The 14100-nt window shown below is 36.2% G+C and overlaps 1 protein-coding gene across 4 annotated transcripts in view; it reads right to left on the bottom strand.

The window, feature by feature from the left end:
- Nucleotides 1-14100, bottom strand: part of DYM (dymeclin) — a 269770-nt gene that overhangs the window by 53098 nt on the left and 202572 nt on the right. For all 4 annotated transcript variants that reach the window (XM_019721433.2, XM_074340000.1, XM_019721409.2 and 1 more), the window contains one exon: nucleotides 8855-9037. In XM_019721433.2, the coding sequence (XP_019576992.1) occupies nucleotides 8855-9037 (183 nt within the window). The remainder of the gene's footprint in view (nucleotides 1-8854; nucleotides 9038-14100) is intronic.

Here is a 14100-nt window from a genome sequence, read left to right as displayed (position 1 = left end):
ATCTTAGGCAATCTGCTGGAACCAGCTCCTTTGCAAGTTGCTTCTTTGTCCATGACAGGTTGGTTTCTCAGCATATGCCTATGGGTCTTGTTTTTCCCAAGTCAGATTTAAAGCTCTTTTGGGGACTTCTGGGATAAAATTTTATTCAGCGTTTAGACACAGCATGTACTCAAATTGCTTTTTATAATATAGTGATTAAGTCTTGGAAGACAGACACAACATAAATTAGAAAACATATTGTAATCGTTATATTAAAATCTTATTTTAAAAAATACAACATCAAAGATGCAAACTAAATGCCTTCCTCTTGTATAAATATCTTTATAGGTCTTAAACATTGTTTTCTGAGAAAAAAGTTTGGTTAACCATATGAAGTGCTGTTTATGTAGGTAAAAAATGATTGAATAGTCGCAATTTCATATGGTTCAGCCTAATAGTTATGTATAAAACTCTCTTCTTTGACCAAAAAATATTTAAAGGGTAGGAACATGTTTGTTAAAAACACATCCCAAGAAGTGAAAAATGTCAATGGAAAAGTAGATAAATCTTACAGATGTTTGAGCCTTACAGAATGTGTTTTTCCCTTTCTAATATTTACTAAATCCAGACATTTTCACTACTGGATGATTTCTGGTAAATAATGTAGATAAGGAATAGCTCTCAAAGGTGGCTGATCATCAAAAGTAGCCGGGAAGCTTTGTGAAAATACTGATCCCCAGGCCTGGCCAGACACCTTCTACATCAGTCTCTCCAGATGATTTTGACCCTCAGCCAGGAACTAGACTGTACACGCCTACAAGTAAAAAAGTGAGGAGGTACTTCCAATATATGTCCTGTTTATTTATAAATTATGCAATATACTGAAGCATTAATGGCTTACATGTTATAAAATGTATGTAAAATTTAAAATAAGATAAAGACAAAATAAACTAGATTTTAAAGATTACTTAATTATACACACAACACTTTTTGTACTCAATTAAAATATTATCATTAAAAATAATCTGCTGTCACTTTGGAGCTTTCTTTCTCCCTTTCTCTCTCTCTCCCTACCCCCCCACCCCCATTCCTGTATCTAAACATTAGTACAAATAAGCATTTTTACACAGAAAACAAAAAATCTGGATAATTAGCTATCACACGTCTTGCTAATCACAAAGGCTTCACATTATCGTCAGCAAACACAGTATCGCTCATAGATGCTGAGCACTGTGATGCACTGTGTTCATATCAATCCATAATGCAAACAGTCTTCTTGATAATTTTTATGGATCCATTTCTTGCGAGAGTAGACTGGTTCATCCCTGTTTTTACCTTCTAATGTAGCACTTTTGTTCTAGGAGGACAGATGCCAGCTCTGCCATTTTCTTTTTTGTCACATAAAATCACATTTAACCACCTATCAAGAAACCAGTGAATGGATCACTACAACACAGATTTAAAAAAATGAGAAGCCTTTCTGGGGTGCATGAGGGTGAAAAAAAAGTTATGTTAGACAGGCAAACACTTTTGCTTGCTAAATGGCCCTTCTCCCAAGAGACAAAAATAGAGAGCTAAGCTGTTTTTTTTTTGAAAGACAATGGATCCATGTTTTAAAAGGTAAAATACATATGTATTTCCTTATATCGATTTCTGGTTTTTCCTCAAGTTTTTGTTTTAATCAATACATGTACCGGACAAACTATTCAGTGGAAGAAACATCCAGAGGATTTACAAAGGAAATAGATATTCTTGTCTTCAAGAAAGATGCAATGTAATTGGGGGACAGTACACAGATCAAACATGTATAATAAAATAGACTGGACATGATGGTACCATAGACCATGAACGAACTGCTCCAAGTCAGAAGGCCTGGTTTGGGTCCTGCCTCTGATACTTACTAGCAATGTGACTTGTAAGACACTCCACTGCTTCCACATGTAGCATCATGCAGTAGGCTAAGAGCACTTACCAGGTGCCAGATGCTTGGGTTTAAATTCCAGCTCTCCTTATAAACTTAGGCAGGTTATTTAATTTCTCTATGCCTCAGTTTCCTGATCTTAAAGTGAGGAAAACTACAACACCTGCCTCAGGGGTTGTGGTTAGAATTGAATAAGTGAATACCTGCAAAGTGCATAGAGGAAAGAACGATGCCTGGCACATAGCACGTGCTTACAAAATGTCAACTACTATCATTACTATCAGGCATATCTTAGTATCTTCAAATGAAAAAGTTGCCCTACCTACCACATGGGAAACAATTATAATACATGCGAAAGTAGGCTGTTAAGGATGAAACCCATGCAATGCTACTATTACCAGTATGTAATCGATAACATTTCTTTGTACTTATATGTCTCTATTTCCTGATTTTATGCCTCTTGTATGGGAAAAATTTGTAAGTCCTGAGTTTGGTGGCAAAGGTCATCTCACCCAAACCAGACAGGACTAGTGAGTGAAATCCACTGAAAGCAAATTCCAGGAAAGCCTGCAGGTTAAAGCCAACAGGGTCACCACTAGTTTAACATATTACTGAAGCTCAACTAAAAGCTCTTCTTTTTGACTTGATGATTTTACTGTAAAACTCTTTCTTTCAAAAAATTTATATTAGTTTTATTTTCAAAAAAATTAAACTTAGTATCAGATTGAAGAAATTTTCATAGTTTGCACAGATTTTTTTATCCTGAAAAAACAAGAATTTTGACAAATGCTTTTTCTGTATGCACTGAGATGATAATGAGGTTTTTCTTTAGTCTGTCGATGTGGTGAATTACATTAATTAGTTTTAAAATGTTCAACCAGACTGAATTCCTGGGATATGTGCTAAGTGATAATTCGAACATTACTAAATTTGATTTGCTAATATTTTGTTGAGGATTTTTAAGCCTCTGTCCACAAGCGACGCTGATTTGTAATTTCCTTTTCTTGTAATGTCTTTGTCTAGTAGTGGCCTTAGGGTAATAATGTCTTCATAAAATGAATTGGAAAGTATGTCCTCTTCTATTATCTGGAGGAGTTTGTATTAAAGTAGTATCATTTCTTTCTTAAAAGTCTGGCAAAATTCAAGGGTGAAGCCATGTAGGCCTGGAGTTTTCTTTGTTGGAAAAATTTTAAGTACTAATTCAATATCTATTAAAGATATAGAACTATTTAAATCATCTATTTCTTTACGAATAAGCTTTGAAAGTTTTGCCTTTCAAGGAATTTGTTTATTTCATTTAAACTGTCAAATTTATTGCCAGAGACATATTCCTTATATTCACCTATTGTTATTCTTTCAATGTCCCTTCTATCATTCATAATATTGGTAATTTTTATCTTCTCTTTTTTTCTTCTTGGTTAGTGTGGCTACACATTTATCACTTTTATAGTCCCCCACTCCCAAACAACCAGCTTTTGGTATCACTGATTTTCTCTATTACTTTTTCAATTTTAATTAATTTTGTTCTTATCTTTATTATTTCCTAATTTCTTTTGCTTTGGGTTTAATTTACTCTTCTAGTTATTTTTGGGGGGAGAGTGGTGATACCGAATTACTCTATTTGAAGGAATGATACAAAGAAAGAACTTTAGTAGATGTTTTGATACCACTCATAGACAAGGTTAAGGTAACCCCAATATGCACATACTGCTTTGGGGAGCAGGGCAGTCACCCCTGTGGCTATGGGTAGCCAGCCTAAGGCTTAGCTCTCATCACTACAGTCTCCTAGGGTGTGCTTATTAAAGAGACACTCTCCCAGGACAGATGTGCAGGCCCCTATCTTGCGCAAGATGGTTACATGGTCAACTAATTCTTGATGGATTTCACCAGCTCTTGAGTGCATCCACGTTTGGGATTGTTATGTCTTCTTGGTGAACTGACCCCTTTATTACTACAAGGTGGTCCTCTTTATCTCCAGTAATATTCCTTGTTTCGAAGTCTACTTTACTGTTCATATAATCACTCCAGCTTTCTTTTAATTACTGCTTGCATGGTAAAACTTCCTTCATCCTTTTACTTTTAACTTATATATGTCTTTATATTCAAAGTGAGCTGCTTATAGACAGTTCATAGTTAGAGCTTACTTTTTATCCAATCTGAAAACCTCTCTTTTCATTGAGGCATTTAATGTAATTATTGACATGGTTGAATTTATTTACTTATTTTTTAAATTTTATTAAAATTGTTTTCATACACTATATTAGTTTCAGGTGTACAACATAATGATTAGACATTAGGTAACTTATGATCTGATCTTGTACCCACCTGACACCATACATAGTTAATTACAATATTATTGACTACATTCCTTATGCTACATCCCGATGACCATTTTGTAATTACCAATTTGTACTTCTTAATCCCTTCCCTATTTTTATTCCCCCAAGCCCCTTCCATCTGGCAATCCTCAAAATGTTCTCTGTATCTGTGAGTTTGTTTGTTTTGTTTGTGTGTTTATTTTGTTCTTTAGATTCCACATATAAGTGAAATCATATAGCATTTGACTTACTCTACTTGGCACAATATCTTTTGGTCCATCCATGTTGTTACAGATGACAAGATTTCATTCTATTTTTTAGGGCTGAATAATATTTCATTGTAACTATGTACCACCTTTTTTTTTATCCATTCATCCTTTGATGGACACCCAGGTTGCCTCCATATCTTGGCTATTGTAAATAGTGCTGTAATGAACATATGGATGCACATATCCCTTTGAAGTAGTATCCTGAGTTTCTTCAGATAAACATGCAGAAGTGGGATTACTTGGTCCTTCTTTGCCTCTTGTTATAGCTTTTGTTTTAAAGTCTATTTTGTCTGGTATAAGTATTACTACTCCAGCTTTTCTTTTTTCATTTGCATTTTCATGAAATATCTTGCTGCTTTTAAGATTCTCTGTTTTTAACCTTTGGCATTTTAGTTATGATGTGTCTTGGTGTGGGCCTCTTTGGGTTCACCTTGTTTGGGACCCTCTGCACTTCCTGGGCTTGTGTGTCTATTTCCTTCACCAGGTCATGGAAGTTTTCCATCATTATTTCTTCAAATAGGTTTTCATTTCCTTGCTCTCCTCTTCTTCTTCTGGTACCCCAATGATGCTTGATGTTGTCGCAGAGGTGCCTTAAACTGTTCTCATTATTTTGGATTCTTTTTGTTGTTGTTGTTGTTCTGACTGGGGGTTCTCTGCTACCTTAACTTCTAAATCCCTGAATAAACTCTCTGCTTCATCTAAACTACTACTGATTCCTTCTACTATATTATTTCAATTATTGTATTCTTCATTTCTGACTGGTTCTTTTTTGTAGGAGCCTGACTCAGAGAAACTATGCTATCCGGCAGCACATGACCTAATTCCTGGAACTGTCAGTTTGCCCTTAGAAGGTCACGTCTCTGATAAGTAAAGCCCCTTCCTCATTCCGCTCTCTCCTTCCTCATTCACTCCCCGCCCAGTTTACCCTAACCCATATAATCTTGTAGCTACAATAAAAAATTTGAGGCTTGATCAGAACTTTGTCTTGCCTCCATTTCTTCGCGCCTCCTATTTTCTCTTTTCAGGGTGTCTCCCTTCGGTCCCTGTTGAATGCCCCGCTGGTCGGGGCACTTTTTTATGTTTTCTATCTCCAATTTTATGTGCAATCTCTTTCTTGAAGTTTTCACTGAGATCATTGAGCATTCTTACAACGAATGTTTTGAACTCTGTGTCTGGTAGACTGCTTGTCTCCATTTCGTTTAGTTCTTTTTCTGAAGCTTTGTTTTGTTCTTTTATTTGGGACATGTCTCTTTGTCCTTATTTTGGCTGTCTCCCGTGTTTGTTTCTATGTATTAGGTAGGGCTGTTATGCCACCTGGTCTTAGTAAACTGGCCTTATGTAGTAGATGTCCTGTGGGGCCCAGTGGTGCAGTCTCCCTGGACTTAGGAAAGTCCGCAGCATAAGCCAAGACAGTCCATTTGTATGGAAAAGCCACTGGAAGCAGCTTGGGTAGGTCCACAAGTTAGGTGGGGCAAGGTCTCAGGGAATCACCAGGGTGGAGTGAACGATGGTAGCCAGGTTGATGGAGACTCAGACATGGCACCCACCTGTGTCTGCATGCCGGTAGAGGGGAAGGCTCAACAAAGAAATAGTGAATTCTGTCAGCAGTTCCTTCTGGGAGAAAGCTGCCCCTCCAGCCCTGAAGCCCTGAAGCCAGACAACTTAATTCCTTCCTGTATGTCCCTGGCGCCTTTCAAGCTGCTGTCCCAGCCCTGGAGCTCAGAGTGAGTGAGATGGTCAGCACGTAAGTGTGTGTGGGCCCTTTGAGAAGAAAGCCTGGGACTCCAGCAGTCCTCTGTCCCACTCAGCCACAATCTCCGTTGGCTTTCACAGCCAGAAATTGTGGGGACTTTTCTTCTTGGCACTGTAACTCTTGGCTGGGGACCCTGGTGTGGGGCTAAGGGTGGGGGCTTTCACAGCTGAGCTATCCCTCCCGATTTTGAAATGCCACACATGGGTGTGAGAAGGGCTGTTTCTGCATCTCTGCCCATCCTACCATTCTCAAGGTGGTTTTTCTGTATGTCCTTGGTTGTAGGACTCTGTCCCACTAGACTTCAGGTGATTCTCAATGATGGTTTTTCTGTAGTTTTTCATGGTTGGATTTAAATCTATCACATTGCTTGTTGTTTTCTATTTGTTTATTATTATTTATTTGGTGTTTCCTGCCTGCCTTTGGATTGAGTATAATTTATGGGTCTATTTTATCTAGTTATATCTCTATTTCTTTTTTTGTATCGTTGGCCTACAGTTTATAACATATATCTTTAATTTATCAGACTAACTTCAAATATTATACCATTTCACACTGTCAAGAATTGTGAAGTCTGAAATTTCACCCTACTTCCAAGTTAACAAGTTAGTCAGTCACAGTTTCATGGATCCTAGAAGATGGAGATTTCTGGGTCAGCGATGAAGGATGGTTTGTTAGTCACAGCAACAGCAGTAAACCAGAGCATTAGTATTTTTGCACTGTTTCCCCAAGCCCCAATTTGCACAAGGCTGATTTGAAGAGGGCAAGATGACCTTTGCACATGCAATGGGTTATATTATGGGAGCAGAACTCTGAACTTAGGGACTCAAATCTTTTCTAATGGTCAGTAAGCATTCCTACCTTTTGCTTCAGAGGGAGATACAGACATGCCCCCATTCTGCCCCTATGTTTTCTTTGCCTAGAACACTGACCCCAGATGTCTGCCTGGCTCACTCTCTGCCTCCTTCAAGTCTTAGCTCAAATGCGCATTCTCAGAAAGGCCTTCTGTAACTGTGCTCTTTAGAGTTGCAATTTCCCACCCTTTTTTCAGCTAGCACTCATTATTCCTTTCTTCTTCTTTATTTTGGCTTAAGCAACTAGGTAGATATTGATGTCCTTTATTGAGATAATGAAGAGTGTAGAAGAAAATGTTCATTCATTTTGTGCTTGACTTTTTTGGAGAAAAGAAAGAATTCTGATTTAACCTTGTTCAACATTTGTGGGACTGTCATATTGGCAACTGAATGTACTAGTCTGGAGTTCAGTAATGATGGTTGGGACTGGAAATATATAAAATCTAACGTGAATTTTACACTGTCCAGAGATAAAAAGAGTTCTTGCCTTTATCACAATACACAACTATTATTGTTCATTGTTTCTGTTCTCCACTTATATTCAGCCATGAAGTCTCTTTCACATCCTCTCTCGTTTGGTATGGTATCTTGTCCCGCTGCTTAATTCAGCCAGATTGTGTTATCTTGTGATTTAGATGGGAGGGATAGGTACCAATGGCTAATAGAAATTTGGCCCCTTGAAAAACACATGTCTAACTCCTGCAGAAGTTAAAAGTGCTCCAAGGTTAGCCACTCCTGTCTCAGATATTCAACATTGCTGAATGTCTTAATGAAAAATATCTACTCTCAACTTCCTGTCAGCTAAAAATAACAGTAGATTCATAGTCTCCTCTACCAATACTTTTCAAGGTTAACCTCATGAAAGAAGAAATAGTAAAGGCTTGCTTAAGCCAAAATTTCAGTGGAATTTAGGAGAGCGAAGGTAAAGTGCTGAAGGAGGGAAAAAGTAGAGATGTTATTTATATCTTTATCATGGCACTTTTTTCAAACTATGTAAAAAAAGTTTAAAATGTTTTTGAATGAAGTTCCAGTGTACCCAGCACTATTTTGGATGGCAGTATTCAACAAAAAGTTGTTGGAAAACCTGCTCATTTGAAATCTTACTTAGGTTCATTCAAGTGAGTATTGAAAGCATGGAGTTTATAATGAGAAGACTTGGATTCCAGGCCTCAATGACTTACTACGTAAGTGACTTGAGCTGACCGTTTTTCCTCTAAAGTCCTGCTTTGCCTCCCCTCAAAGGGATGGTTTAAGGGTCAAATGAGATTATGTATATGCAAATAACCCACAATGATAAAGCCCTATGCAAATATGCAGTCATTATCTAAGACAATGATTCTTAGACTTGGATTTGTGTTAAAATCACCTGGGAAACCTTTTCTCAGCATTTTGGTTTTCTTATCTGATATAATGGTTAAATCTATTTTAGGACATCCATAATATAGGTATTAAAATGTGAGATTTTCAAAGAATTGATGATATTAAAGAAAAATGCTAGTGATCAAAATGTTAAGTATTTAACAGAATATAGAACTGTATAAAGTATGATCTCAATTCTATTAAATATGGATGTGTGTCTATATCCGACTATGTTTACGTATGTAACGCATACACACACATATAGAATGCGACAATTGTTATAGCATAATAATGGCAGATGTTGAAGACACTATAACTATTCTAGTTTTTATCAAGGTGTGTTAAACTTTCTCTGTTTTAATATTTAAAAAAGAACCATAACAGACGTCTCCATTTACACTTACCAGATCAATATTTTGCATTATATCCTGAAATGAAGGATGAGTTTGAAATTGTTCAAAGAGATCGCGTTTGTAAAGCAGTGCATACACCAAGTTTGGATTGTGGTGAAGAGAATTTGTCAGGCAGGAATTGATGATCTCTAACATCATCCGAATCACTTCTTCGATGACGTTTAGGTCTTGTGCCTGATGGAGAAAGAAAATCCCAGCACAGAATCAGTGTTTTTCTCCTTGACAAAGAGTTAATTAGAATGAGAGCAAACTACTTTAAAATTGTAACAGCCCTGGAAAGATCACGCAAAAGAACTCATCAAAATCCTTTGGAATTAGGTTTATCAGTTACTAAAGGATTTGAGTGAAACATTTTTGAACTTCAGGAATTTCACATAATACATTATAGACGCGTCAATCCAGAAGGAAATTTGGAGCTTATTTCGCCCCTCATTTAATATATACTTATTTGTGTTCTCATCACTGTGTCACCCTAAATTATTAGACTTTCATAATATAAAGTGGTGGTAGGGTCTTACCAATTCCAAGAAAAGTGCCTAATTCAGAACATGTCTTCATTTTTCTGCACTGTCATTTCGATCTTTACATTTACAGATAAAGGGTCTACTGTTTCCTTTCCCTTTCCTCAGCGTCAACAATAGTCTTTGGAATCTGAACATGAAATAGTTATAAAACAGCAAAATTCAAAGAAAGCCATTAACAGATCTCTTGGAAAAAAGAGCAAAAATATATGTAAATACAACCTACTTTCCTTCTCCTCCTGAGTTTTCTAAATTATGTTCACTGGTTGAAGCAAAAATTATAACATTGTCTGATGGGGTTCTCAATGTAATCCTCTTTGATAGTGCCAAGAATTTATTTTGTTTTATTGAGTTCTCAATTTTAATGACTATTTTTCATTTAAAATTTTCTAATTAACTAGTTCTCTGTCACAGTCATATTCTTGTTTCATTTCTCCGTTTTTATTTCATAATTATTTATTCTTCTTTGTAATTATTCCTTCATTTATCTTTGAGGATACTAAAAATACTTAGAGAATTTTCAAAATTATTCCATTAATTTTCAATTCTGTTCAGATAAATTTACCTTAATTATGATCATGACTATTTTGGCTGTCTTTCTTAGTATTAAGTTACATTTCAGCATGTGTTTTGGAATTTTGGTTATGCAGGCTCATTTAATGTGGAAGAATCGCCCCAAATCTACGGGTCACGCAGTGGCTTCTTAGAGTCTGAAATTTTCCAGTCTGAAACTAGGTATCAAAACTGGTATCTGAGGGCGCCTGCCCTGCAATGACACTGCAGATATTAATAGTAAGGGCAAGGTCTGTCACCAAGACAGTTAATCAATTTGGCTCAAAATCCCACTGTGAGGTTGGTTCTGTGAACTCCCACCTCCTCAAACATAGAACTTAACAGTCATTATTAATGCCTTTAAGTCAGGTTCTTTTCAATACAAGATCTATTCCAGCTCCCATTTTCTAGCAGGGAACCTGGCACTAGTGTGTTGCCTCTCACCGGGGCACATTTTGCCGTCCCCTGCAGTAGCTGAGCTCACAGACATTCCTGCCTCCTTCCAGACCTGAAGCTCTGCAGGCTCACTGCTATAGATGCTGCTCTCTGCTTGCATTTCTTTTTCTGCTCTGAGAAAGATCTATCTCATTTTGGGGCGTGGCTATGTGCTTTAAATGTTTTATTATAGTTCATCTAGTATTTTTATGTTTTTAGAGCAAAGGGAAGAGATTAGCCTTCAAATTGGGAACTGATGACATAATCTTGACCAGAGTTCTCTCAATTATATTTCCAGTCTCATTTTGGTACTTGAATTAGTAGAGGAAGAGGAAGAGACTTCAAGTTTCAGAATTCTCTCTTAAAGGCATTTAAGAGCAACACAGTGAGACACCGGTAGTATGATCACAAGTGAAAAATTAGCTTTCTGCAGAATTTTATGTTCATAAATATTTCATATACCCCTTTACGTTAAGTCCTAATATATTAAACTTAAATTTCAAAAATGAATTACCTGTTGAAAACTTATAATTTCTGCTTTCAAACACATCAATAATTTATTTCAATGTTTTAATGAGTAATTTGCTGAAACAAACAGGGTAATAGATCCAATCCCCAAATAGGCGCCTGCTCATTTAAACCCAAACTAAACGACTGACCATTTATTTTATCCCCAAGTCAGGTAAAGTATAAACTGGAATCTTTACATCAATAAGCATATCCCACATTAGTTTTCACTTTGCATCAATCAATTTGACTGAAGGCTCTTTAGGAGTTATACGAACCCTCTTATATTTCAAGGAGTTACTGGGTATTTTATTTCTCTTATATTGCTTCTGTGACAAGTTAAGTTCTAGTTCTAATGCTATCTTTCACAGATTATTTTTACTGCAGGTTTATAAATTAAATGACAAGAACATCAAGTTTCTCACATTACTCAAATCAACTGAAAATATAACGTGGGAAGTTATGGCAATGACATTTTATACGACATCGTATTTTGTTGGACTGTTATAGTAGAAAACATGTACTTGAATGTTGTAAAACTATTAAGAAAACAAAAATGAGAAACTAAACATAACTTAGAAATTAAAAATAAGCTTAAATGAAAAAGTAGTGGATTATAATGTTCTGTCAATATCTATTTCACATGTAACAATGTAAAAAATTTAGGTTATTAAAATTTCAATATAAAGACCTCCTCCCAACCTTAGCTCAACTACCCAGTTTATGAGGTAAGGCCAATTTTCTTCCTGGTTACATCCAGGGGCGAAATTCAAAATATTTACCAACTAGTAGGTCAAAATATTTACTGCTAGTCCTACTGGGTGTGGGGTATACACAACGGAGCAGCCCCACCAGCTTACACCTGCTGGTGTCAGTTACAGTTATTCCCACAAGTACTTTCAAAGGGGTTATTTCTTGAGAAATAAAATGAGGTTTCCTTGAACTCAGGTATCTACGTTGTTTTTTTATGTCCCCAAAACTATACCAATAATTTCTACATACATTATTTTATCCAATTCAGCAATCCTTTAGCTTAATACTGAGCAATTCAGTTATTATCTATCCAGTTAGAAAGCTTAGAATCTGCTTGAAGAATTATAAAACCATAAAACACACTCAGAAGTTACGCAAGACACCCCTGACCCCCCCCTTTAATGCTAGAATCCCTCTATAACACTCATTTCAAGGGGTCAACCACTTTATCCTTGAACACAGAATCCTTTGGCGAGGCCTCTGGTTCATTCCTGTGTAGTGACAGAAAGCGGTTCCAGCTTAGCAGGGAAGTCCATCAACTTAGGTCACCTCCTCATTGGTCTTTGTTCGGTGCCCTTGTCACAGCCAGCACCTTCTCCTCAACCCAACAGCAACGTCAACTGTCCTTCAGTATAATCTGGTTGAAGGCTTTCCCCTGTCCAGATTCTCTTAGATGCCCACCATTTGGACTGTGTGAATCATAGATGTAATTCTGTATATTTAGTTGCTGCCATTAAGATACATAATAAGTACATAAGTACATAAATGTATACTTATAATCCCAGCAACTAATTCATTTCCATTTTCAAGTGGCAGCAGTTTTCTGCTAACCACTACTTTAATCATCCCTTTAAAGAACAGCAAGCATTCCTACTGCTTAAGTTGTTTCCTAGAAACCATGCTCTTATGGATCCTTCCATTTGTGTTGGAAGATATATTGCAGATTCAAGGCACCACACAGGTCATGAAATAATCATGGGCCAGAGGGGTAAGTTATGTACCAGGATATTCTGATTTATGAGATATAAAGTATCAAATTTTTGGCTAATTCTAATTTCCAAGGCAAACTATCCCAATAATTATAATTTACAAATTACCTGAGCCTTCGAGTTGCTACCATGACTAGATTCTGGTGCAGGTACCTACTATGCCTAGCAATACACAAATGAAATCCTTTACGTTTCAATTTTAAAAAGCATTATTGGGTAATTATCACCACTTGTAAAAAAGATGAAAAATTAGTGTGAATTTGATTCGAGTTTCTTTAAAATTACAAAGTCGTCCAAATCTTAGTATTTAAACGGATCTAAACGGTTATTTAACCACTTTTTGAGTGTCAGAATTTCAAATGGTATTTAAGTAAGTTTGCTATTTGACTTTTTTCATGAAGATTAAATGAGGTAATATTTGTAAAGTCCTTAAAACAATGTGTAACAAACACATGGTAAATACCATGTGACTGTTTCTTAAAACAAAAACGAATACATTAAAGTAACTTCAAGGAGAAAAATCATTTTAATTTTAGACATTACGAAAAAAGAACAGAAAGATAAATGTCTTTCCAAAGTTGGTAAATTAATGCAATTACTACAACTACAAACAAAGAACTTAGAAATCACATTTCTTCGTCTTAAATATAAGCCTCAAATTCTCCTTCTGCTAATTTACAAAACTGGTCTTTTAGAGAACAGGGCATAGAAAAATTGACTTACATTTATGGAATAATACAAGGTTTTATAAAAAGACATGCTTTTAAAAACTAACCATGTTTCTCCTCTGTACCGTGTCAAAATTAGCTTTGTCAGAAATAAAATCTGATGGCTCATTGGTAAAACAGCAAAATACATGGAGAATATTGTGCCTTTTCATTCATGGTATTTTATTTTTAGTACATACAGCTTCCATTCCAGGAATGGATCCCAGATCAAACAGACTTGAGTCTTTCAAAAAAAAAAAAAAAAAGCATACTTTATTGCAGAAAATCTCAATTGTAAAAACAGGGACCCTGAGAAAATGGTCCTGTTTTCTGATGTTTCTGATGGTTTTCGTACATGTTGGTAGTGAACACTGAGCAAGTTCAGTGCTAAGCAGTGATTTCACGTCAAAGGGACAAGTTGGCAGTTGTGGGAGTATCTTACCCTGTCAACAGCATTCATGGTTGCCTCATTATATAAACTTCCTTTTCCCTTTTAAGAGGGAATTTATAGTTAAATAGTTTCAAATCATTTATTTTTAGTTTCCTTAAGAGAAGCATATGTATCTTGTTTGTATTAGTTTTGGGGGCATTCCAAGAGAGTTGTCTAAATTTCCTGCATTTTCAGCAGAAAATAAAACCTTCAACAAAATTAATGGGACTTTGCCAAAGTGGGGAAGAAGGGGGAGGAAATAAACAGGCAAGCCTCTTTTTAAAGTTAATGCGCAAATGGCCTTCAAAGCCAATCACTTGGTGATAGACCCTTGTTATCTTCA

This window comes from Rhinolophus sinicus, linkage group LG09, assembly GCF_036562045.2.
Source record: "Rhinolophus sinicus isolate RSC01 linkage group LG09, ASM3656204v1, whole genome shotgun sequence".
Taxonomy (NCBI): Eukaryota; Metazoa; Chordata; class Mammalia; order Chiroptera; family Rhinolophidae; genus Rhinolophus; species Rhinolophus sinicus.
Note: the sequence above shows the minus strand (reverse complement) of the source record. Positions and strands in the feature narration are given on the sequence as shown.